The sequence below is a fragment of the Falco rusticolus genome, chromosome 5 (genome assembly GCF_015220075.1).
Source record: "Falco rusticolus isolate bFalRus1 chromosome 5, bFalRus1.pri, whole genome shotgun sequence".
Taxonomy (NCBI): domain Eukaryota; kingdom Metazoa; phylum Chordata; class Aves; order Falconiformes; family Falconidae; genus Falco; species Falco rusticolus.
The window spans coordinates 44,295,572-44,322,345 of record NC_051191.1 but is presented as its reverse complement, the minus strand read 5'-3'; the positions used below and the strand labels follow the sequence as shown (position 1 = coordinate 44,322,345).

Sequence of the window (26,774 nt, the reverse complement as noted above, 5' to 3'; positions counted from 1 at the left end):
TGATACAGTCATTGCATGTATTCTATTTAAAGATGAGCTGGTTCATTTGTATATGTTATCTCTGATTTTGACATTTGTAGGCACAGGAATATATCTTCAAATATATAGTTCAGTCTCGAAGGTTGTTCTCTATTGCCACTGGTGGACAAAATGAGGAGGAATTTCGCTGCTGTATTCAAGAGCTTCTTATGTCAGTACGCTTCTTCCTGTCCCAAGAGAGCAAAGGAGCTAGTGCTTTATCCCAACTACAAGTAAGTTTTCAAGTGTGCCTTCCTTTTTGCCACTTTCCACGTGCAATGTAGAAAATGTGTGCATGTTCTTATCTACATTCCCAGGAAAGAAAATGTGGTTTTGTTAGGGCAAAATGACATTTTCAGCTTATCCTCATACCTTTTGTCCTATAGCATGAAATTTTCATACCAGCAGCTTCTAAATATGCTTGGCATAGATAATCCTAAATCTAATACATAATTTTAAGTTATATATTTTAATTATAGTAATTACATTGCTGGATACAAATAAAGTAATTTCTCTGTTTTGGGCATTTTACAGCTTAGTTTAACCATATTGGAACTGAAGAATTTTAGCCATACAAAAAGTTATTAGAGTTTTCGTGCTTTACAGAAGATTTTTAAGTCTTGATGAATTGTATGGTTTAATACTCAGCTGGTATTCTTTATTTCAATTGAGACTACTAAAATTGACTAGTGCTAAAACACAGAGGCAAAACAACAGGAGACAGCTCTCTATGTTAAGTGCTGTGGACTTACCAGCTTCTACAGCTCATAGATATACTGTCCTCTTCCCCTGTTTCTGTAACCAAAGGTGTTTAAGACCTGTTAAGAATTGTTAATTTCTTAAGCTCTGTAGAAAATTGTTCTTCCAAGAAAAGAGCAAATCAGAGAGAAAGGAGTAGCAAAGTTCTCCCATCTGATACCATGTTAAGCAGGTGGAGTGAAAAGGTAATAGCAAAATAATACAAAACCACCACATTTGGATTCCTCTTCAGTATCTTTAACCTTGCATGTCATCTTTTCTGACAGCAGTATGAAGGTCTGAAGTATGAGTAGATTGTCACAGTCAGCAGAATTTGGAGAAGGGAATGTCAGTTCTAGCTTCCTTTCTCTGGCATTGCCCTCTTTTCTTTTCCGTGCTTTGTTTCCATATTCATTATGCTCACCAATGAAATTCTAACCCTGTTTTAGGACTATGGAAGTGAAGACTGCAGTAAGACAAGAGAGACAAGACTGCCAGTGCTGTCTCACTCTAAAATAAAAATGTGTATTATTAGAATAATTGAAGATACGGGGGCTGTTACATTACTTGTCTTAAAACAAAGCAAACCGAAACAACTCCACTCAAATCTTTTTGTTCTGATATCAGCTAGCTTCTGTTATCCTTTTAAGAATTTCCTCTCACATGTAGATCCTGAAGTATGTGTAAAGTATAAATATTTTTTGTTTATGTTGAATTTCACTTTCTCCTGGGAGAAATGAACAATAATTAGAAAATGCTTAAAGGAAAATAGTCACAAGTGTAAGCCTGTTAATGAATGTTGAGGATATTTCTTCTGAAAATGCAATCATTTTAAAGCTACTAACTACCCTTGAAATATAAACCCAGGCATTTTTCTACAGTTACTTAAATTTCTGTAGTTATTTAAATTCTGTAGATGTCAAAATTCTACTGCAATACCTGACTGTCCATTTTTATCGCTTTCCTCTAGGCTGTGTTTCTCAGCTCATTCCCATCGGTGTACTCTGAACTTTTGAAGCTCTTTGATGTAAGAGAAGTGGCAAATTTGGTTCACGATGCTTTGGGCAGCTTGCCAGCTGTCATGCATGGGGATGAATCTCTTCAGGCTGTTAAACTGCAGAGTATTGGGAAAACTGTAGAGAGTCACCTGTATACAAATCCAGGTAAGGTTACCCTAGGCTGCCTGCAGATAAGGAGCTAAAATTGTGTGCTTGGTACATGGGCCAGCAGGGCTGGAAGGAAGAGTTGCTCAGAGTAGTGTTTCCTAAGGAACAATTCTTGAAGTGCTGCTGAGTACAAGCTGCTCATTTACAAGAGTACAGTTGGTTAAATTTAGTGGTTTGTTTATAAAGACTCTTAAAATATAATTTTGTTTTGATCTACTTCTGGCACAAGGTCTCTAAAGGAAGTTCGCCTTACCCCTTTCAATAATTATAAAGGAAAAAGCTTTACTTAATTGAGGATTTTTTCTTTTGTTCCCCTTTGGGGGCAGTTCAGCAAACAGATTGTCACTTAACCATTAAGTCTTATTTGTGTAACTTGCTAGTTCAGCTCTTTCAATCCTCCATTTCTTAATGTAGCATTAGAAGGCTACACAAAGGCAATTGATACTTCATGCATAAAGTATATAACAGCATAGTTATTTGCTATGTAGAAGAAAAAGCTGCTGTACGGTGGTGAGCCTGACATTCTTTTTTTCTGTTCTAAGAAACCCATAGAAATGACCAAATATTAGGTTTGAGATGAACTAATTTTGAAATAAAAGAATTAAAATAGAAGAGTTTTAAAGAATTCTCATTTGTTAGTTTACTCACCAAAAGCTCTCTTGAGAGCTATCTGAGTGTTGGTTGATGTTGGAGTTCAGTAGAAACAGTAACTCTTACCATCTAAGGCATTAAAGATAAACACATTACAATGATGAAGGCTCTGCAAAAACCATGAGTATATGCATAAATATTTTGCATCAAAACAAAGGAAGAGATTCTAGAACACTTATTTTAAAATGCTTTAAGTGATTGTACTTTAAAAGTATGAGCTCAGAGAAATGGGTAAGAAGTATTGGATCCTGGCTACATTGCTTCATTCTGCTTACGAAAACAGCTTAACCTTTCACTTGTGAGCTTCCCTGGTGGTCCATTCTTGAACAGTTAGCTCTCCCTACAGCTGATTGATCAGGCCTTTGATACCCTGGGTAGATAATGACATGTTCATGGAGAAATCTTAATGACAGTCTAACTTGTGTTTTTCATTTTCTAGGCTACCTTGGGACCAGGTCACGTAATTTCCATTTTCCTCACATTATCTCAGTTAGGTCAGCCTAACCAGAAGATACAAATGAATGAGTGTAATAAGAGAGTTATTTAATGATGTGTAAGGGACTCTTGGAGACTTTATTGGAATTATAAATCTACTTTCAGCTGTATAACAATTTTTTTTTTGGGGTGACTTCCTTTTTAAAAGTGTTAGTTTTTTAGTCAAATCCAGTTTCATTATTAATAAGTCATACAAGTTGGTTTGGCTATGAAAGCAATGAAAATTACATGTTAAATTTCACATGGAGTGCAGGTTATACACAAATTGAATATAAATTTCTTAGACCAAGGGAAAGTGATGTGAAAGACATCAGGCAGTAATGTAAGATGCCAATGTCCATGATAAGAAGCTCAGTCAAACACTTATACAGTATAATTTCAGTTGTCATAAAGTTGAAGGGCCTTGTGGAAATCAGCATCTTGGTCTCTTTGCCCTTAATTTTTTATCCCTTTAAAATACAAAACATAAGTAGACTTTCCCGTAGTCAGTCCCTAGAGGGAAGTCCCTTTAAAATCTTCTCAGGAAAATAAATACTGTACTAATGTGCAAAGTAAACTGTACATTGTAATGTGAAGTTGAGGCTTGCTGCTGTGAAAATAGTTGATTACCATCTTCCAGATGAAGATGAATGCTGCAAGCTGCGTTGCCAGCTAACAGGTTGGAACTAGACGGAACTCAGGAAATAACTATTCAAACACCTAAAAATGAGGAGGGCACTTCTTAGATAACATTTTCTGTTATGTTTGCCTGGAAACAAGTGAGAATAATTTAGCATGGTAGTTTTACACATTTTGTTCTGCAAGGGCCTGAGGAGCTAACACATTAGCTCCCACTGCTGCAGAAATCAACTGACATTAAAGCTATGCTTTTGCTAAAATAGGGAGGTATATTGTTGAAAACAGAAACATCAGACATGCAGGGGTTGATTTCAGGTGCCCAAGCACAGATGTTTAGTACAATTACAGATGCATTTGATGAGTCTCTTCTTGCCTCTTTAGAGGCTTTGGTATAGCTTGCTTTTTCTATTTCAGTGATTTTAAACTTCAGCTCTTTCTATAGGTGACAACTACAGACATGTTAAAAGGTGTCTACAGCAGTTATCTGCCTAGCTCCTGTGAAAAGTTAGTGGATGTTAAGGCCTTAATTTACTTCCATTTTTCCCTATTTACTTCTGCATCTTTGTAGTATGCTACATTGGGTGTCTAGAAAGAAACAGATGACAGTTTTCCTGCTGATAAAGACTAGTAATATTACTATTATTTACTAGCAGTATTACTATATAATATTACTATTATTTGGAGTTGTTAGTGGATGTGTGCTTCTATACATACTTGGAGGGGATGGATTATGTATATTGCTGTAGTGGTTTGACCTTAACTGAGTGCCAGGTGCCCACCAAAACTACTCTCCCCTGTCCAGTTGAGGAGTGAAGTGATAGAGCAAATATAACAAAAGGTTCTTGGGCCAAGATAAGGACAGGGAGATCACTCAGCAGTTACTGTCATGGGCAAAACAGACTCAACTTCAGGAAAAATTAGTTTAATTTATTACCATTCAAATTTGAAAAACTACCTTCCCCCAACCCCTCCCTTCTTTCTGGGTTTAATTCCTGATTTCTCTCCTTCCTCTGCAGGAGCAGCGCAGGGACAGGGCCTGGGGGCTGCGCCCAGCCCCTCACACCTGTCCCTGCCGCCCCTTCCCCCTCAGGGGGAGGCTCCTCACACTCTGCCCGGCTCCAGCCCGGGGTCCCCCCCACGGGGCGCAGCCCTTCAGGCACAGACGGCTCCAGCCTGGGTCCCCCGCGGGGTCACCAGCCCGGCCAGCAAACCTGCCCCAGCCCGGGCTCCTCTCCCCACGGGGACACAGGCCCTGCCAGGACCCTGCCCCAGCACGGGCTGCCCACGGGGTCACAGCCCCCTTCGGGCACCCCCTGCTGCGGCGGGGGGTCCCCAGGGGCTGCAGGTGGGGATCTGCCCCACCGTTACCCTCCATGGGCTGAGGGGCACAGCCTGCCTCACCAGGGGCTTCCCCAGGGGCTGCCGGGGAACCTCTGCTCCGGGCCTGGAGCCCCCCCTGCCCCTCCGCCTGCACCGGCCTGGGGGGCTGCAGGGGTGCTCCGCTCACACAGCCTCACGCCTCTCGCCTGCTGCAGTTGCTGTCATGCAGTAACTTTTTGTCCTTCTTATATATGTTATCCCAGAGGTGCTACCACTGTTGCTGATGAGGTCGGCCTTGGCCAGTGGTGGTCCATCTTTGAGCCAGCTGTCATGGGCTCCATTGGACATGGGGGAAGCTTCTGGCATCTTCTTACAGAAACCACCCCTGTAGCCCGCCTGCTATCAAAACTTTGCCATGCAAACCCAATACAATTGCATACAAAAAATCAGCCTTTATTAGTACCTCTATAGTGAAGAGCAGAAAATGTTTTGCAAAAGCTTTGCAAATGATGCTTCACATCTGTGGCTTTTTTAGGCCAAGGGAGGACTTTCTCAGCCATACTTGCATTTTCTTTCTGCACTACAAGCAATTTTTTCTTTCAGCTGAGAGCAGTTACTCATAAAAGTTTTGAAACTGACAGTTCTGAGAACAGTGATGTGTTTGTGCAGTCATAGAGCAGGCATGTATGTATGGTTTCAGAATTGCACTGATATCTATTTGTATCAAGTATTTTTTATTCCTACCATCCTCAAGTCCAGTGGTTCTTCCAGTCAAAGGGGAGTAAATTGAACGAGTCCAAGTAAAACTATCAAAAGCAAGAGCAACTTCCTTGCTTCTCACTGTTGAAGGAGCATGCTGTTTATTTGAAATGTTCAATAACACTAATTCTTTTTTCAAGGAGACTGAAGTTTTGACCATCTGTTTAGATGTAGTCATTGAAGTGAATATCGCTTTTCTGAAATTAATCTTTAAAATATACTACAACTAAGAAAATTTTGTATGTCTGTGAAGGTGCTTTACCACTAACTGAAAAGCAGGGAGCAGGGGGTTGTACTGTGGTTTAAATATTAAATGTTAATGTAGTTTGCATAGGAAAGTCACAAGGACTACCCAGAGTAGTGTCTCTCTCTAATTATGGCAAGCATGTACTTGAAAAACTCTGTCATGATTTTTTTCCCCCCTTTCTGTATAATATTTGTGAAGGGCAAGCATTAGCATATTAAACAGTCAGCTAATTGGGCTTCCTGCACAGAAGAAAAATTAGGACAGTGACTGATGGGTAAGAGTTCTGATTATTGCACCATGCCTTGTGCTCATTAATTTTTCTATACACAGTGGCTGACATTGCAGCTGATAATTTTTAAGTAAAAGAGTAACCTGAGACAAATGTTGTACGTTGCGTTCTCCAAACATTCTCACATAGTCCTTGGTTTGTCTCAGAGGTGAATGTGCAAGCTCTCCTCTTCTGTAATACCACTACATCTGTCCATCTAAACAGGTCAAGACAGAGAGGTATTTAGATTATGGGCCTATGGGGAATATGTCTACAGCTGTGTTATATGTGGTGGTTAATTCCGTAACTGGCCCTGTTCCCTCCCATGTACAGTTGCAAGTCGTAAGATGCTTTTTGCTAATCTGTTTGGTCTTGGTAAGAAAGTTTGTGATAACTTTGTGGAGTTTTTGCAAAAGAACGATTGAATAAGGATGCTGAATTTTGCCTGAAATGCTTCAGGCCATGTTGTATGTAAGAGTTGGCTATTTACAAGTCAACTGTTGCCAAACGTAGATTCTCTGGTCTTCAAAATGGAGTTTGTAATGTTGCACTTACATGTAAGTAGTGCACAGATTAGTGGGCACCTCAGAAAAGGTACCAGATTGTGTGCATGCGCATCAGGAAGTTGCCTAGAGTTAACCAAGAAGAAACACCTTGGCACAAGGCTGTTGCTGTTTTCTCCTCACCTTCTGGGCTGAGGGATTTGAATTGTAGCAGCAAGAGAGGACCTGCTGTTTTCAGAGGACGTATGGGCCAAAGGGTAAGGCTCACACCAGTAATGTGTGAAAGAGCTACTGTAACTGCTCTGTGACATTTGTGGAGTTAAGTGATGATTTGAGCATTTGCCTGGGAATGGAATACCAGGTTCAGTGCTCTGTCAGCCTGGATTCAGCTTCCTATCACCTGCCTGTCAGGAGAGTACCCCAACCTCAGAGCCACTGGCTGGTGTACACAATGAACCCTTCATCTCTTCTCTTGAAGCTGGGTTACCAGATAGTCTAGAATTCAATATATGCAAGGCCTAACAGAAAGCAGGGAAAAGGAGCCATCCCTTGTAATGTAGAGGTTAGGTCTTTTTAATAGGAATGGAGAGTCCTGCTTTTTTCACTTCAGCTGAAGGCATTAGTTCTGTTTTTTCATCTACCAGTAATCAATAAGCAGATTTAGCAGTGGAGATCAGAAGCTGGCACTTTTCTAACCACAGGTCTGCACATTAGCAATCTTCCTGCCTGCTTTTCTGTTGACCCTATAGATCTTGCACTAGATGGGAGCACGGCAGCTGTGCACGCTTGACATCACAGACTACCTGCAGCAACACTTTGCAGAGCTTCTGGGTTTTAGGTAGACAAAAAGAAAATACCTTGTTGGTTTGGTTGAGACGCTTCTTCCCAGCTGCAGTGCTACAGACAAATACAAAATCTCAGGCCAGTCCTGATGAGATGAAAAACTACTGAGGCACTTGCAGGAGTAAGCGGTCGCTGGATAGAGGCTATTTGTTTCCCAGTTTTGGGTTTCAGTACCACTGGGTTTAGATTCATTGATGTCCTTTGGCCGATTGCTGTACAGTCTTTGTTTATATTTTTCTTCAGTAGGAAGATACAATGGAACACCTGAATAAATATAAGCATGGAAACACCCATTTAAAAAGAGCAAGCAGACTTTTTTCTAAAACAAGAATATACTTAAATACTGTGTACAAATCAACTTCTCTGTATAATTTCTCTTGTGTTATACACGTAGTTAGACAATGAAAACAAGGGAATAATAATGAAAAACAAGGTTAGTGCTGCATTTCAATAAGTGAATAAAGCATTCAATAAATAAAATCTCAGAATAAATGGGGGAGGGGTTGTCCCTTGTGATAAGAACAAAGGAAATATTTGAGGGGAAAGAAGTGTTTATAGAAGGACTAATCCACAAACAGTATCTGCTTGGCAAAATTGTTTTAAAGGAGTAATTTTCCAGTTAAAGTCATTTTTTAGGAAATAATTACATTAATGAACAAAAGAACTGAGTAGATTAATATATTTAGATAATGTAGCATTTAATCATCATTAAAATTTTAATGGAGGAAATGATTCAAGTACATTTCTTCAAGAATATGATTTCTCATTTATAGAAAAGATCTAAAAACAACAACAAAAAGAAAGGTACACTCATTCCATTTATCAGGTTCTAAGTAGGTGTTTAATGTGTTATTGCAAGTGTAGATATTGGGGCTCTTCCCAGTTAACATTGTCTTTTATTATAAGAAAAAGAAGCAAGAAAAAGTAGCAAGTTAATGAAGTTCTTGTATAATTTTGAGAGAATTCAGGACTGAAAATAGTACTGAAGAGCCGTGTTCAGAAAATGAAATAGAGGAAAGGCAAATCATTTTATGTAGACATCAGTAGTCTGAATTACTCATACTTAGTAGGAGTGAGGAATCTGGAGTGGCAATCCTGAAAGAAATCTGAAAGTACTGCTTCTCTGTAAAACGGAACTCATTTGTGTAATAGCATAAGTTCAGGATGAAGTATGTTGTGACCTGGGCTTGCAAAGGGATCCTGTTCGTATGGCAGAGAACAGTAGAGCATAATTTCACATTATTTTGAATACAAGTATTACTGTAGCTAAGTGTTTTTGTTTGGTTGGTTGTTGGGTTTTTGTGTGTGTTTGTTTGTTTGTTGGTTTTTTTTTTTCCATGACAGTTTAATAAATATCGGAATTTCCTGTTATATCTGGTGTATTCCACAGTGGTGTTTTTCTCCATCCGTGATATGACATACTCACTTTCAGCGTATTGTTTATTCTTCAGATATTTGCTTTAGCTTATTACAATTATGTAGTAAAAGCTTCTGCTTATCAAAAATATAGGTTAAAGCACATAAAAGCTTCTGCTTATCAGAAATACTGTTTTGGACAGAAGATTCATTTTATGTCTTTTTTAAAATTAAATGATTCTATGAGAAGCTCCTACTCATAAATTTTTTCATTTTTTCCAGATTCTCGATGCATTCTTCTTCCAGTAGTTTTACATCATCTCCACATGCATTTACAAGAGCAGAAGGACCTTATAATGTGTGCACGTATCCTTAGTAACATATTTTGCCTCATTAAGAAGAACAGCTCAGTGAGTAAACACCATGTCACATCCGCAAGGTGTTGAACTTCTTTATGTGGCTCAATGACATTTAATGACACAAACTGGACTGTGACCAAGAGCATTTTAAAGAGTTCTCTGAGTAATGATTCTGCGTAAACATGTCATTTTGATTTCTCATGAGCCTTTTCTTCACATGTAAGATTATTATTTTAATTGCAGCATATAGTGTTCTGCCAAGTGTTCTCTGACTCTTTTTGAGTGTTGTGTTGGACAGAAAGAAATGTCTGCTTTTTTAGAAGCATTCTCTGCTGTGGGCTGTTTAGTCATAGGAAATACAGGGGTATTTAGGTACCTGATAGATAGATAGATAGACTGATAGGTGTATTGCAAGAGGGGTTGCACTTGGTTCTTAGTTGATAAAATTTGTGGCCAGTTTCTGATGCTTGTGTTTGCAAACTCATCTGTGAAGACTGCATGTGAGAGTTCTGTTGCAAATATGAAGATAATTATAAGTTCTGACAGGCAAAGTGATATAAGACAATTGAAAACAAACATTGCCTGTAGTTAGTGCAGTACATGCATACCAATGCCAGCATGTATTGTATTGTAATGCATTAGTGAGAATTGTTTTATGTGTTTCTTCTTTTCATACCACAGTCAGTAATTACATTTGCTCCATCCATGAGTTGATATGGATGCGGCTTGCAACTTTGGCACTGTAACAATGTTTTCATTGCAGCTGCTCCTGAATTAGTATAATCCATCACAAGATAAAGTGATAGATAATAAAGCGTAGCTGTGGATTTGGACTGGGAGAAAGGCGTACGTGTCTGCTCTTAATTTCAGGACATCTTTCATTTGGAGTCACCAAGCCAGAGTTGTACACAATAACAAGTGGATGTCTGCAGAAAACTCTCTCCAATGTTCAGGATAACCAACTATTATTTTTAATAATCCTTGAGTCATTGAGACAGTGTTAACGGCTTGGTGACTTTGGTATGTTTTTTTGTAGATCAGTTCAGAAATTCCTTCCTTCCACAGTAATCAAGATAATTTAAAGACTGGGGAACAAGTGAATTTGCAGTCAGGCAGCTTTGAAAATGAAGGCCATTGGCCATTCTAATAGTAGTTTGTGCATGAGTCCTTGCTGTTGATACAGTTCCTAAATACATTGTATACTGTTAACAGTTGTTTGATGCTAGATGAAGTAACAGAGAACACAGCATGACACTAGACTTACCTTGAGTCAGAACAGGAATTTTGGGTTTTGTTACAAATCATAGGCTTTGGGTGTGTAGGAGAAAAAAACAAACAACAACAAACTATAAACAACAACAACAAAACCCCATTTCTACACCTCTATGTCAGCAAAGTTGATTGATCTGTTTGTCAGCTGAGTTTTAGTTTGGTTGTGTGCATTTGATTATGAAGCGTTTCTTTCTGTAAAGAAATGTCATCTTAAATTGTGGATAAAATTGCTCAGATTGAGGTGGTGGTGTCTGCTGCAGTGGAGCCAGAGAGCATTGAAGCAGGGAAAACATATTTCCATCTGAATTAAAAAGGGAAAGTAACTACAACTTGACTTCATCAAGTGTTTTCATGCGTGTAATTAGGGTATTCATGGTGTCTTTTGGTGGTGAACACTTTGGTTCCTTTGTATTGATGCTGCATATAAGCAGTTGTAGGCTTAAATAAATGACTAATTTGTTTGTGCTACTCAGTTGATGGGAAGCAGCATAGCTGGTCCTTACTGCTGAAGCAGGTCTTGAAGGCTGAACACCATCTGCTTATTTCTGGTGATGCTTTCAAAGTGTGAAAACAGAATTATACTTATTGGAGTTTAAGCCTCTCTTGGCAATTTCCCCTGAAAATATATGGACATTACCTATAAAAACCTTGCCCAAAAAGTTCTTTATGTTATTTACTGTTTTCTTCTAAACATTAATGAAAAGTAGAGCTATGCTGATTTGATGAACACTTACACATTCAAAGTCATCCCTGTAACTGTTCCCTATGTTTCAGTACAATTTAATTTATTGAAAACTGTTAGGAAAAATGCAATAGAATTAAACAGTATCTTAGAGAATAGTCCTTGTTTCTTGAATGTGACATTCGTAGTGAAAATATAATTTGTTTCTAAAATGACATCAAAGGAAATATGTCTGTAGTCATCTTTCCATTTTAAAATCTTTAAATATTTAATTTATTATTAAAGGAAAAATCTGTCCTGGAAGAAATTGATGTGATTGTAAACAGCCTGCTAGATATTCTGTTAAGGACCATACTAGAGATCACCAGCCGACCACAGCCATCAGGCTCTGCTATGCGCCTCCAGTTTCAAGATGTGACTGTAAGTTTCTTATAACAAAATAGCTCATAGTTGCCTCTGGTATACTAGATTTCTGGCGTTGTGTTTATATTGTAATTCACAGTGTAAGACTTTGTGTATAAAACAGAGAAAGAGGAGAACAAAGAAAAGTTTTCTTGCATTTTATTAATTTTCAGTGGAAATAGTAATTATTTTTTTCATCAAATTACTTTATAAATTATGGAGGAAAAAAACCCCAACCAAAAGATAAAATACTTATTGAGACTGTTTCAGTTCAATGATTATTTCATTATGGGTTTTTTGCTGACAAATTTAGTAGATTTCTGAAGTTCTCTTGAAGTTAGAATTCCTGAAAATGGAAGAGTATCAATCAATAACTTTTCACTTTCTTAACGGCATATATTTTTACATGATGAAACAGTTCTAAAAATGCTGCATTATCTGTGAGGGTAACTTGCACAAATCCAGATTCATTAATTGAAAGACATTTTGTTGTTTTTCATGCTGAGCATTTGAGCTTCATTTTCTATGACATGAAGTAGAGCATAGTCGGGTTTAGAAGATTAGCGAATGATATTTTACTCAGCCTGCTATAACAACTCATGCAAATTGGAAAGTTGAAATGTAGGTGTTTGCAGAAAAGTCTATGATGAGCATTGATGAAGCAAAATGAAGTTTTATTTTGCTTTGTTTTCAACAAAGTTCCCAGTTTTCTTTTGAAGGGCAAATGAATTCTACTAATGTAGCAAAGGATATGACCCCAATATGAGGTGAGGGGGTAACATTTTTTGCAGAGAACATACTATGCTGTGTGATTTACCATCTCATTATACACTTAATTAATGCCCAGTTTTTACACTGTAATGGTTTTCATAAATTAATAGATGGTTGCTTTTCAAACCAAAATTTCCTTTAGATCAAACATTTCAAAAGCATTTAATAACTGTGCAAGGAATGTGTTGTTGGGGTTTTTGTTTGTTTGTTTTACTTTATCCCACAGAGAACAAACATTATATGAAGTGTTCTATGGAGCTGACCAAGCTTTGTAAGAAGATAACATCATGCTTTAATCACTGTGATTCAGCACTACTATACATCTAAGAGTTTGGGGTTTTTTTTCTTTAAATTCAAAATTAGAAAGGTACGCTTTGTGGCACATCAGGCCATCGCAAGGAAATCCAAGCTGAAGTAAGGATTGTAGTATTAGACTGTTAGTGTAGGAAAGCTCTGAGCTTATTGGTTTCTTCCGAGATACCCACTTGCTTGCAGATTAAGTTTTCATAAAACACCATGACAGCCTAATTCTTTCACACCATCAAAAAATTAGGCTCTGAAAATGCTTTCAAGTTGCAAAATTTTCTTTTTATGCATCAAAAAAGCCATGTCACTGTCACCACAGGCTCTCAAAGAATACTTAATGTGGAAGTGACTCACAGCACAGCATAAGGCAATTACATACATTTATGTAGAAACATCGTGCAGTATGGGCTTATGGCAACACATGGAGCCAGATTCTTGGAACTATTTGTAGAGTAAGTATGATAAAGTACTCAATGTGAATACAGCAGCAGAGTCTGTTCCAGTATGTTACCATTATTTCAAGCTGCGTGTATCATAAGATATTCTTTGTGAGATGTATTATGGCAGCACGCTGGATTTAAAAAAAAACAAAAAACAAACCAAAACCAAAACCGAACCAAACCAAAACCAACCAAAAAAACCCCCAACCTGCAAAAAGTAATTTTGCATTAGATGTAGTCTTCCTTGTGGAAGTAGTCCCAAACTCATCTCAATGTGATCTTTCAGGCCCACGTGTCACTGTTCTTCTGTACAAAGCAGCAGCATAAAAGCAGGCAGCATCAGGCTGTGTGCTGCCATGACTGCACATTTTTTTTCATCTCAAGTAGTTCTGATAGCTTGGTACCATTTCAGTTTGCAGTGAGAAATCTTGTTAAATGGTAACCTGCAAGACGGGTGTGATGCTTTGAACTGAGCACAAATAAGACATGGATTCAGGATGTCAGTGTTACAGATGTTGCACTAATAAACATTGAATTTATGCAGTGGTAAAAGTGAAACTTCTGCTTTAGGATATCGGTGATTAAACCTTTGGATTTCCTTAAGAAAAATGTATTTGCATATAAAGAGTTATCGAAAAGCAATCAAAAGTGAACCTTTATTCATTTCAGATCTTGGAAGTTCAGTCACTTCAGAACCTAAATGAATTTCAATTTAATTGTGAGCTTCATGTATTTTAATAACTGTGCTCCTTAAATAAGACATGAAGAATTACTTTGGGATTCTACCTAAGTGAACTGGATAAACTGCTTAGCTTGACTTATGGCACTAGAACTGGATCCTAAATGGTTTTTGTCAAGGTTGTTAATGTGTGTGGAGGGGTTTTTTTGTGCATGATTTGCAAGTTAGTTTGTAGCTAACACTGGCAGATATCTTACAACATACATTTTTATGTTGAGTTCAACAAATGCGGCTGCATGTTCATTGTTATTTTTAAAACCAGCTGCCTGTATAGCTACCTACACTTGAATTAAAAGCTCAAATTTAAAGGCAGTTAACAATTAGCTAAAGCTTGTACCCTTTTAAACCTAATCTGTCTGTCAACAATAATAGTAAAACTTTCCTCGATGGATTGTGATTTTTAATATAGTACTGTAAGTCAAAGTAAGTGTGGGAACATAGAAGGACGGTGACTGGAAAGGACTGCTTAAAATGCTTAAGCAAAAAGGGAAGCATTCAAAAGGTTCATACTCAAATTGTGTCACTCAAGCTAGCAATCAGGTAAGCTTACACCCTTGTTAATTACACCGTTATTATTAATAGGAAGAACCTATTTCTTCCCATAATGTCTTGATCATTTGATTGCTCACTGGCAATACCCAGTGCAGTTCCCTGCTCTTTTGTCCCTGAATCCCGTGCTCTTTGAAGGACAGCCTGGTGAATGTGCATCTATAGAGGCAGGGAGGAATGTACGCAGCAATGCAGTAAGTCCCTCAGCTGCTGCCTGGAGCATCCCTTGCCTGCAGTGTGGAACATGGTGGAGTGTTAATCCAGGAACTGGGACTGTAGCAGAGAGTGGTCTTGCCCTATGATTAAGATCAACTTCTAGATATATGTTTTAATGAGGAGTCCCTCTATTGGTTCAACGAAACTTCTGATCACAATATTTTCAAAGTTTTTTCAGTCCTATAAATGAGTTTTCTTTTTGACAAATACTGTTTTTTGTATAAAAAATGTTTTGAAAAATTCCCCACTAATGCATATAAAACAATAGCATTCTTCCCAGAATTGTTGCAAAATATTTTTGCTATGCTTGTTTCAAAACTGACTTGACTAAGAGGTGGTAATTTTAGCAATACAAATAATCTGTTTAAAAACAGATACAAGGGAAACAAATCAAAATTTTACTGGTTTAGCCCTTCTGGAACTATTTCAAATAGATTTTGCCAAGCAAATAAACTGCATTTGAAGAAAAATAATTCATTAAATGGGAGAGAAGTTCATAGCTAAATTAAATATTTTCACAAAATATGGAGTCTAAGCCTAATTGTAGATTAATTTCCCTTGCATTTGTTGATTATGTTTAAGTGCTTATAATGTGACAGTTTGAAGTACAGAAGACATTAATCTATAATATTTCTATTCTTGGTTTATCTAAACAGGGGGAATTTGTCTCCTGTTTGTTGTCACTCTTGCGACAAATGACTGATAGACATTATCAACAGCTTCTTGATAGCTTCAGCACAAAGGAAGATCTGAGGGTAAGTAACAGAATTGTCTTTCCACTTGTTCGGGTCTCTTTTTATTTATCTTTTTAGTTTGTCACCCTTTAAGATATTCCTGTGCTTGGATGAACCACTTCAGTATTTAAATACAATCTGGTTTTCATGTTGGCTAACTTTTGCATAGGCTTTCTTCTGTACTCAAGTCCACTCTTACAGTGGGGATAGGATTCTATTGCCTCTGCAATGACAGCAGGTACAATAAGGATGAGGGGGGAATAAATAATTGCTTTAAAGCCATAAAGTTAGTCTCAAAGCCTGTTTTAAAAATTATGTCAATCAAAGGTTACAAAGTTCTGCTTGATTCTTCCTGACAGGCAGTTGTTTTTTTGTTTGGTTTATTGTATTTGTTTATTTATTCATTCATTAAATTATCTATGGCAATGGAAAACATGCAGCTTGAAAAATGCATATTTGACTACCTCTCCATTTTTCTTAACTGAGCAGCAAGTCCATTGGCAGGAGGACCTGTCATACCTGTAATGTCTGTCTGCTTAGTTTGATATGAAAGTAGCTGCAGAGCTCTTTCAGGGCAGCTTCTACCAGTTTCATCGATTGAGTTACTAGGTTCATGGAGGTACAGCATTTTTAAATCCTGGTTTTTTTGGAGGACAGGAGTGGATTTAAAAAAAAAAAATCCCGCATGAAGATATACACTTAAGACTTCCACTCTGCTAGATCCTGAAGAGCTTATATAGTACGAAATCTGATCCACACAAGAAATTTTGAGGAATCACTTAGGCCTGTTATTCAGCCAGTGATCCCAGGTAGGAAAGTAATCAAGTCCTAGTATAAGAGTATATTTTTAGGTGTTACTCTTAAATGACTGTTCAATAAGCTTACATACTTCTCTGAAAAGGAAGGTCTAGTCATGGTGTAATTTCAGTTTTCCTTAAATTCCTGATAGCTGTTTAGAGCTGTTCTGAAGAGAGCATACCATCTGTGAGTGCGTTTCTTTGTAGTGATGTGGCCATATTGAGCTCTGAAGATAGAAAACGTGGCTAAGAAGTTACCATGAATTGAGTACTACCTAGGAGTTACATAGGGTGGATGATTTTTATACTAGCATTACAGCATCTGTTTTCACCTAGCATAGTTGCTATCCTTAGGCAATTTTTAGTATATTTTGTAGAACCTAGGCTTTTTTACTGAAAATACTTTTGCTTTTGTCGGAGTTCTGAGCAGGTTTACATTGCTAGGTTTAGTTTTTTATATTTCCTAGAGGTTTCAAGCTTGGTTTCTGTTTGTATCTATGAAATATGGTGTTGAGTTTATTCAGACTTTCTTGCTTCTAGAACATGAAAAAACTCCAGAATTAATGCTTGAATGGTGTCTGATTTGACACATTTAAATTCCCCCCACGCACATACCCTACTATTATAAAGAGACTTATGGAAAGCAGCTGGAGCCAGTGCCATCAGCAATCAAAATAGAGGTCTGAAGAACTCGAGTCCAGAGTTTATTTCCATTCAGATCTCATCAAATCAGCATCAGCTCCATCAGTGATTCAGTGGCAGTAGGTTGATCGTAATTAATGCAGCATTCCTTCTCTTCTGAATCTTAAATAATATATTTTTTTTTACTTCACTTGGAAATATCAAATATCACTGAAATATGTATCACTGAGAGCAAGAAGGGAAGGTGAGAGCAACTGTGTGAGGCTGACGCTGATGTTAATCATGGAGTGATTGTGTATGACTTAGGCTATCTAAGCCCTTTTGCCACTTACCTCAGTATTTTCCTGCTTCCTTTGCCAAGTGTGGAATTCCTTGGTATTTTATACTGCTTTAAGATCTGCTTCTTAGGAAATTACGTCAGTATGACTAAATGGAGATTAAGAAGCTGTAAATATCTGCAATAAGACTGTTTTTTTGTCAAAGATGCTTTCAGAGGCTGAACTAGTAGCCATAGTTAATCTTGTGGCTAGTATGTACTTTGGGATACTTCAGTGGTAACTACCATCAGCTTGCTGTATTTTGAATCCTCTTTTTTGCCCCCCTGGTCAGTGATGTCAAAATGGATTGGGTCTTCCCTAAGCCACACCACAAGTTACAAATCTGATACTGGGTTTGCAAGGGACTTACCCAAATGTAACCCAGGCCTTTGAATTGCTATCTGATGTGCTTTTTTGCTTTGACTACCTCTGTTTATAAATAATGGTTTATACTGAACAATTAGACACTGATATAACAAGAAATTTCTTCTTTCTTCCAAAGTAATTCTCAAGGTGAATGTCAAGTGCTTGCATGTTTGCAAAGCATTTGTGATACTATTAAAAAAAATACCCACACCATACCACTTCTCCAAACAAAAATTAACTCATGCAAGTACTTTTAAAAAGGGAGTGTTGTCATTCATTCTATCAGAATATATTAGCAGTTCTTTTTTTATTATTTTTTTAAAGCAGTCTATACCAAAACTAATAAAGGCTGTTTCCAGCTTGTTAATCACAGTATAGCAAAATGGAGACTTTGTACGAATGTCACGTACACATTTTTATATGACATGCATTCAAGTGATGCTTTAAACAAGTGGTTATTTATGGAAATATTTCCTCTATTTTGTAAATAAATTTCATTTAAGTAATTGATATGGTGACTATTTTTATTTTAGTTAGTTCTTTGAGTCAGTTTTTTCCACACAAAGCAGAAGATAGAAAAAGTGTTTTATAGTTGAAAATGTGCAAATGAGGTAAGAAAGGAATGACAGGGTATTCATGGCTGAGTGGTAGCACCAGAGACTATTCTTCATTCACTTTTTGAAGCATTTAATTTAATGAGGCAGTAATTTTAAATGCTTCCTTTTATCTTTCAATATTATTTTAAAGATATGCTCCATTTGCTTACCACAAAATACCATCTTCTTCTAGTAAATGTAATTTATAGTAATTTATAGAACAGAGGCACCCTTGTAGGCAGCTATTTGCTGCTGCAAAAAAGCTCAGATACAATTTATGGCAAAAGGTAACAGCGGAAGTTATAAATAGGAGAGAAGTGAGAAAGTGAATGAGAAAAACAGTATGTTAGCACAATGCAGCTTTGACCACAACAGCATGGTTTTCGTTGATATGTGTGGTTTTTTTAATTAATAGGTTAAAAGAAGATAAAACAAACAGGTAAACCCTTGCCAGAAAGCCTAGTTTTTATCCATTGGCAGTGTACCCTACATAATGTGGCAGAACAGATATACAGGAGAGAGCTGATAAAGGAAAAGGTAATATTTCATAGGGCTGCATGGAAACCTTAATAGTTAGTTCTCTGATCCCTCTCTTCCAGCTACAGGAACCTGGGCAGGATAAGGTGGTTGCCAAACCCTACACCAGGTGCAATTTATTCCACTGTTCTTTAATGACTCCTTGAACACAGGCTGTGTGAGGTCTGCAGGCATGGGGAATGCTTCTGGTGGGCAAGCTCAGTTGTAGCCACCATCCTTCCCCTGCTATGCATGGACATGTGCTCATGTATGAAAGTACTGAAAGGATGAGTGCTGGGGCAGAGGGATAACTCTAAAATAAGTATTGGGTGGCTTCTGATGTAGATTGAAGAAGCAGTGAAGGAAAGAAGCTCTGGGAAAGGAATTTGACATGGGGTGGATGAGTTGTCCAGGCAGACAGTTCGCTGTCAAACCGTCCTCTTTTTTATGGGCACCTTGGCACTCTGCAAAAAGCCTGAGGATGCTTTACAAAGACTTGATACCAAGCAGCTTGCTAACTCCACGGTGTGAACCAAAGCAATTAGCTTCAAAAGTAGACTGTTGACCCAAACTGAAATGCTATATAGGTGTACCCTGAGAGATCCAGTGAAGTCTGACCTGCTTTACGGAGGATTTTACATGCATACAGGGAGATGTGAAAGAAATTCCAAGGCAGTTTTTCATTAAATGAATAGTTGGTTTTCAGTCTTTCAGAAAGCCATGCTTCTCACTTAATCAGTTTGATAATTTCATCAAGCAAATGTTGCTGCTGCAGTAAACTGAACTGTGATACTGTGATATTAAGTGGTATAAGATAGTACTAGAGCTTAGGTACACTAGGTAGGAATATTAAGAGATTATATTTAGAGTATGTAAAAGGACAAAATTACTTCCTTGCTGTCTCTGAAGATAGAAGACATATGAGACATTAATTATATCTGTACTCAACCAACCAAATGTTAGTTCACTTATACTGCCGGCAAAAATGTTTTTTAAATGTTAAAATATGTTACTAAATCATTATTATAGAATCACAGAATCATTTAGGTTGGAAAAGACCTTTGAGATCATCAAGTCCAACCATTAACCCAGCACCGCTAAGTCCATCACTAAAGCGTTTTGCTAAGCACCACATCTACACATTTTTTGAACACCTCTGGGGTGGCAATTCCACCACCTCCCTGGGCAGCCTGTTCCCATGCTTCAACACCCTGTCAGTGAAGAAATGTTTCCTAACATCCAGTCTAAACCTCCCTTGGTGTAACTTGAGGCCATTTCCTCTTGTCCTGTCACTTGTTACTGGGGAGAAGAGACTGACACCCACCTGCCTGCAACCTCCTGTCAGGTTGCTGTAGAGAGCGATAAGGTCCCCCCTGAGGCTTCTCCTCTCCAGACTAAACCACCCCAGTTCCCTCAGCTGCCCCTTGTAAGACTTGTGCTCCAGACCCTTGATGAGCTTCCTTGCCCTAAATGTTATGTGTTAGGCAGAGCAGATAGAATTGTGAAAGTAGATACAATTTTACACTAAGGGAAAGGAAGGAATTCAAAACATAGTTACAAAATTGATCTTCCAGGAGTGGTACTTCATAGTAGTGTCTTGAGACTTTTGGATCATGAAACAAAAATGAGTGATTGCATCATGCAAAGCACGAGGCATTGTAATGCTGATCAAAATATTTTATGAAATAGCTATGTGGAAGTGGATTCCTTGGGAGTGAACACTGGCACTGACTATCAGTGAGCAGTGCAGACCCATGAGGGATACCAGGACATTAATGGCAAAATGTCAGACTAATCGACTGGTGTTTTATCCTTCGGTTATTTTAATGCTTATAATGGATTCCTAGGGAAATATATTACCAAATACAGGAAAAAACTATTCATGAAAATAAAAATTTGCTACAGGTCAATTCTGTTAATAGAAGCTTTATAGTTGTATGTTGAAAAACTTGCAAATGAATATTTTTTCTAAAGTTTTTTTATGAGTTAACTGTTCCTGTTACATTTCAGCTTTGAATTATACTGCATTTTGTTTATGTTTTTAATATGTACTGTAACAGAGATCTTCAGTCTTCCTCAGGCTTTTCAAGTCCACATTTTGTATCTAATATCACTTACCACTAAATTAATGACACTTTTCTTTTTTTCCTGTTAAAATTAGAAATTATTAACCTGGTGTTAACGATTCGAAATTTAATGCCATTGTCTACATTTGCTTTGTTTTAAAGTTTGCTTGGAATAAAAGATGTGTTCTGTTTTTATCTTAGTTACCTAAAGAAATTAAATGTAGATGATTCTGTCATTCTTTTCTTAATGACTTTTGAACAAGGTGATGAATTTCAGCAGGCTTTGGCAGTGGCCTGTGGGTCTCAAAGGTACTAAGTTTACATCTCATGCAGCCTTTGGGTTTTAAGCCCTTAAACCAGTGCTTGGTTTCCCAACAGCAGCCATTTGGTCTGTTCAGTTCAGCAGCCCAGTCGGTTTCCCAACAGAAGCAACATGTATTGTGTCTGGACAACAGATGGAATGAAAATGGGATGTGGGAGAATTTGGGACGTTACTGTGAGGTGACGTGCAGCAACATTCAAGGCATTGCTATATTGTTGTGATTATGGCACAGAGCTGCAGGGATTACTGCACAGAAAGGGGAGGTAACACCAAAAGAAGAAAAAGGAGCAGGTAGAAGCGTTGAAATTTAAGTACAAGGTGCATTGCTGTAGGAAAGCAGTCTGGAATAAATGGGTTTCTCATAAAACTACTTGTTAATCTGTAAAGCTGGTCACCTGATTCAAGCACTGTGTTATCTGCAATGAGTATAATTTATAGTTTTTAATACAGATAGTTTTTTGGCATCTTGCTCAGAAAACAGGTTGTCTCTTTTATGTAATCTTCTCTGGTGGGTGGGTGCAGGGATCTCAGCTGCTTTTCCCAGCGCCTGCATTCGTCCCCCTTTACAGTGATTCTCTAATGAAAGACATCTGTTGTGCAATGCCTGTCATCTACTCTGTGGTAAATGCACTTGAGAATATATTTCGGTTTCCAAAATTATTTGGTTGGTATCCTTTGGTTGTATCTCCATCTCATCTGTGTTTCAGGCTAACTCTCTACAAGTGATGTGGGCAGAATCAATACAAAACATTTCAAGGTCAGGTACCACACTAATTCTGTTAGGCATGTTACATCATTTGCCTCATGCTCTTCATGATGTCAAAAGCTCCATTTTGCTTACTGAAAAAATACTGGCAGTAATATATACAATCAAGATAGGCCATTAAAAATTCTACCCTTGTTGGTAGTTTTCTTTGCGAAAAGAAAATCTAAAAAAAAAAATGTTCTGAGTAGTTTAATTTAGTTATTAGTGAGTTAAATGACATAAGGGACAATAATGCTAAAAGCTCTTAAACAGTGCTTTCTACATTCAAAGTAGCTCACGTGTTCACCATTTTTTATAGATTCAGCAAATGAGGCAGAATGGTTAAGTGACCTGCATACAGACAGACAGCTGTGATAACAGTTTAGGGGCCTGGGCACTGCTATTGAATTCACTGGTCTTTGCAAACCCAATGACAAAATTGTCCTTACACTCTCTTTCCTACCAAATAATGCCACTTTTAGAATAAATCTTGAAAGTGTTGAAAACCTAGCATGATTAAGGAGATACTCAGAACTCTGTAGTGTTTGTAAAGTGCTTTTTGATTTGCAAATTGCTCTCAGGAGGATCGCATTTGTGGAAGTGTATGGGTGGAAACCAAATGCATCTTTGACATTTCTCTTATGCATTTCTGTCAATCAAATGGCACATTATGTTATTTTCCTTCTTTTAAGAAAAATGAATTAAATCAATATTTGAAGCTTTCTTGGGGAATCAAAAAAAATATTCAGAGGTGTATCTGTGTTGAAAATAAATGCAATTCTACTATTCCTATATTTTTTTTTGTTTCTGATTAAAATATTTTTAAACCTCATTGCTCTTTTTAATGCAGCAAAGACATATGACTGCTTCTTTTCCTTCCAAAGGATTTCCTGCTGCAGATTTTCACTGTTTTTCGGATACTAATACGACCAGAGATGTTTCCAAAAGACTGGACAGTGATGCGTTTGGTTGCAAACAAGTAAGACATTTTTAATGTTAAGAAAAAATATGGGTAGTGTGAAAGATCATGGTATAAACTTATATGATTTATGTAATAAAAATTCAAAACACCTTTTATAATGCTGGCTGCAGTTTTTCATTTTTTAATTTAAGATTTAAAATCTCTGGACTTATTTTACACAACAAATTCATAACATAAACTATAACTCTTTTTATTCTGAATTTCAGTAAGCACGTATAACTGGAAACTCAGAAGCCCTTTTACAAAATGGAGATGCTAAGCATCAACAGCTTTGTTTTCCAAGTAGCAAATGACAGGTCTCAACAGAACATAATTTCAAATCTGCTTGTTGAAATGCTGAGTTGGAAAAGATCTGTTTGCTCTCAAGAAGAAATTATCTGCTAATAACATCATTAATGATGTTTTGCATGTTTTTTAATTTGGTGTTTGTCAGAAAAATCACAAATCAGGAATGAGGTACAGCACAGGACACAGTGACGTAGGACTCCTAAGCACTGCTTAGTGATACTTTGAGATGTAACCTCCTCTTGAGATATTCTTTCTCTGTTCATGCCTTATTTTTGGAGAAACAGGTTCCCAGCATTTCTGAGAAGTCATTACAGCAGGTCTGAAACTATTGATTTCTATTTCACCTATATCACCAGCTAGCCTGTTTTGTAGGCTTAGCTTTAGATTGGATAAGCCAGCTGAAGAGTCAGTACAATTATACAAAGAGCAGTTCTGGCAGAGGAGGTAGGCAGACCTAGGAATCCAGAATTTAGGACTGACTTAAACTTTCACGGTACATATTGCAATATCTGATGGAAATTGGATTTTAGTCTGCATACTGCCTGTTGGCTCCAAGGAGAATTTAAATTTACGGTGCTGTACAGACTACCGGTAACAATTGTATTGTTACAATTAAATTGGCAAAATTTGTGTTCATAATATGTATTTGTTACATGTGTGGATATGCAGGCATCATAGTACTTGTTCAAACTTTGTCATGACTTGAAAAATATAACATTTTTTGCTCATTTATTGCCTCCCTCAGTGTTGCTAATCTTGCCAAGTGTGAATTCCAGGAAAAAAAACCCAAACTGTTAATAAACAGAGAATGGATATGGTCATTTGTTTCTGTGTATGATATTAAAGAAGGTATGGCTGATACCAGCCTGCATCTGGTAATCATGCTCAAGAAATAAATTGAGAAACACAGGAAAGAAGGAGAAAAAACATAGGAACTTTTAGATGAAATATATAATCTAAGAAATCGTTATATATTCCAGAAACAGCTGGCTTACCAGATGGATTTGCAACAGCTGACATGTACAAAACTAAGATTTAGGAACGACCTTGGCACATGTTTCTTGGGTTGGTGGTGTTCAGATATGCTAAAGATGATAATAAGTTCTGTAAAAGGAATATTTACTTGCAGCAGTATTTTAGTTAGCATCAATTGCCGAGGCCAATTGTATGAGGTTCAACAAGAAGTGCTGGGTCCTGCACTGGGGTCACAACACCCCCCCACAACACTACAGGCTTGGGGCAGAGTGGTTGGAAAGCTGCCTGGTGGAAAAGAACCTGGGGGTGCTGGCTGACAGCTGGCTGGACATGAGCCAGCAGGGTGCCCAGGTGGCCAAGAAGGCCAACAGCATCCTGGCTTGTATCCAAAACAGTGTGGCCAGCAGGACAGGGGAAGTGATCGTCCCCCTGTACTCGGCACTGGTGAGGCTGCACCTTGAATATTGTGTTCAATTTTGGGCCTCTCACTACAAGAGGGGTCTAGGGGTGCTAGAGCGTGTCCAGAGAAGGGCAATGAAACTGGTGAAGGTTCTGGAGCACAAGTCTTATGAGGAGCGGCTGAGGGAACTGGGGTTGTTTAGCCTGGAGAAAAGGAGGCTCAGGGGAGGTCTTATCACTCCCTACAGCTACCTGAAAGGAGGTTGTAGGCAGGTGGGAGTAGGTCTCTTCTCCAAGATAACTAGCAACAGGACAAGAGGAAACAGCCTCAAGTTGCACCAGAGGAGGCCTGATTGGCTATTAGGAAACATTTCTTCAGTGAAAGGGTGTTGAAATATTGGAACAGGCTGCTGAGGGAGGTGGTGGAATCGCCATCCCTGAAAATATTTAAAAAATGTGTTATGTGGTGCTTAGGGACATGGTTTAGTGATGGACTTGGCAGTACTGGGTCAACGGTTGGAACTGATGATCTTAAAGGTCTTTTCCAACCTAAATGATTCTATGATTCTATCACACATCTCCGTTTATTAATCTATGTTATGTTGTTTCTGACCATCTAGGAGGGGACTCCATGTGCATTTCTGTCAGGCAAAGAAGCTGACAATAACTGTGTTGCAAATGGGCCATGAGAAGCTAATGAGACTGACTAACTGATCCTGGTAACACACAGTCACTGCCAGCAAATGGGATGTAAACACATCTTTACTAATTCAGCATTCAATGATTGCTTTGCTCCATTTATTCCTTTGTGGAGGAATTCTGGTTTGCTATGAAACAGGGAGTTGGCCAGGTGTACTTAAAAGTGTGGTGTGAACTGAAAACTTAGCATTCCTATGTTCTATATCTATGGCTTAGTTTCTGTTCCTTTTTGAGGCAGTAGGAGGGAAAATTCACTTATATTCTGTAATTTGCTGCAAAGCACTAGCTTTTCTGGAGCTGTTCCTGAACCAGGAGCTCCTTTAACTTGCCCCCTACTGCCATTGCAGTGGCTGCCTTCCTTCGGCCTACTTGAGGTGTTCAAAAGCACAGAGCCACAGAGTAGTAGCTTTGCTAGACTTGTTCCAACCCAAAATCTTTAAGAGCAAAGGGGAGAGCCTAGAGGCAGAACGAGAAATGAGGGCACAGCCAGAAGCGGCTGTGACCATGAGCTGTTTTTCCTGAGTTTCACTTGGTGAACCAGAGTGCTTCAAATGATCTGAAGCTCTTCAGGATTGAAGGCAAAACTTCTTAACTCCTTGCTCCATTCATGTCTAAAAGGAAAAATCATAGTCTATCTCATCTTTTTAAGAAAATAATCAAGTAATCCATTAACAGTCTGGATCTTTTCTAACTTCTGCTTCCCAGGAATGAAATGATTGTCATGTTTTCTGTGTCAGATGGCCGCCTTCTCAGCTGTCTGACCTCAGCCTGAGAAAAGGTAGCAAATCTGAAGGCAGCGTGTGTCTCAGGAGCTTCACCCATCACTGCAGGCACATCACCAGCAGCGCTGTCTTTACTCTTCTCTGTCTCTAAGTGATATAAAGATTCAAACTGTCTAGTATTTACAGGAAGAGAGATTTAGCCTGTCTGAGCCTAGGAAAGAAACGAGTCCTAGCAAGGATATAATCAGGTACTAAGCTTTTCCTGAGGGGAGAAATTTTTTTCATGTTTTTTTTCTTCTTTATATATGCAGAACTTCAGTTACCTGAAGGATTTTCAGGTCTTAAAATGCCATAATTCTTTCAATATATAATATTTATATATAAAAATATTGCTGCCCCCTGGCTTCTGGATTTTCTTCTTTCTTGTTGCAGTGTTTTCAGTAATTGTGTAGCATCTGATATTTGGATGCTGTCTGGGATAAAAAAACCAGCCCAGATGAAACTGTGAGCTCAAGAAGACAAGTCTGACTATCCAGAAATCAAGATATTTCAGTGACGCATGCATGATCTATAATTCTGAATGTCCAGATGCCCAACATGAAAAAATTATTAATGGCTAACATTATAAAACTACCAAGTGAGTTCCAAAATTTGAGAAATAATGTAACTTTTAAAAAGGCAGACTTAGCACTAAAGCAGAGAAATAGATCTTTTATGAATTGTGATCTGTGATGGAAGGATAACATGCAAAAAAATCCTTAATGTTTATTAGCTTCTAGCAGCCAAGCAATGAGGCAGAAATTAACTCTATTTAAGACTGCATAACCACATAATATCTGTAGTGAGCTAATTTGCATACATTCAGCAAAGCAAAATAATTACTTACGGTT

General features: G+C 37.9%; 1 protein-coding gene across 4 annotated transcripts in view; it reads left to right on the top strand.

The window, feature by feature from the left end:
- The window catches only part of DOCK4 (dedicator of cytokinesis 4), a 256,389-nt gene that overhangs the window by 173,618 nt on the left and 55,997 nt on the right, over positions 1–26,774 (top strand). For all 4 annotated transcript variants that reach the window (XM_037388680.1, XM_037388679.1, XM_037388681.1 and 1 more), the window contains exons 22-27: positions 81–251; positions 1,727–1,919; positions 9,265–9,392; positions 11,581–11,715; positions 15,375–15,473; positions 22,704–22,798. In XM_037388680.1, coding sequence (XP_037244577.1) covers positions 81–251; positions 1,727–1,919; positions 9,265–9,392; positions 11,581–11,715; positions 15,375–15,473; positions 22,704–22,798 — 821 coding nt within the window. The remainder of the gene's footprint in view (positions 1–80; positions 252–1,726; positions 1,920–9,264; positions 9,393–11,580; positions 11,716–15,374; positions 15,474–22,703; positions 22,799–26,774) is intronic.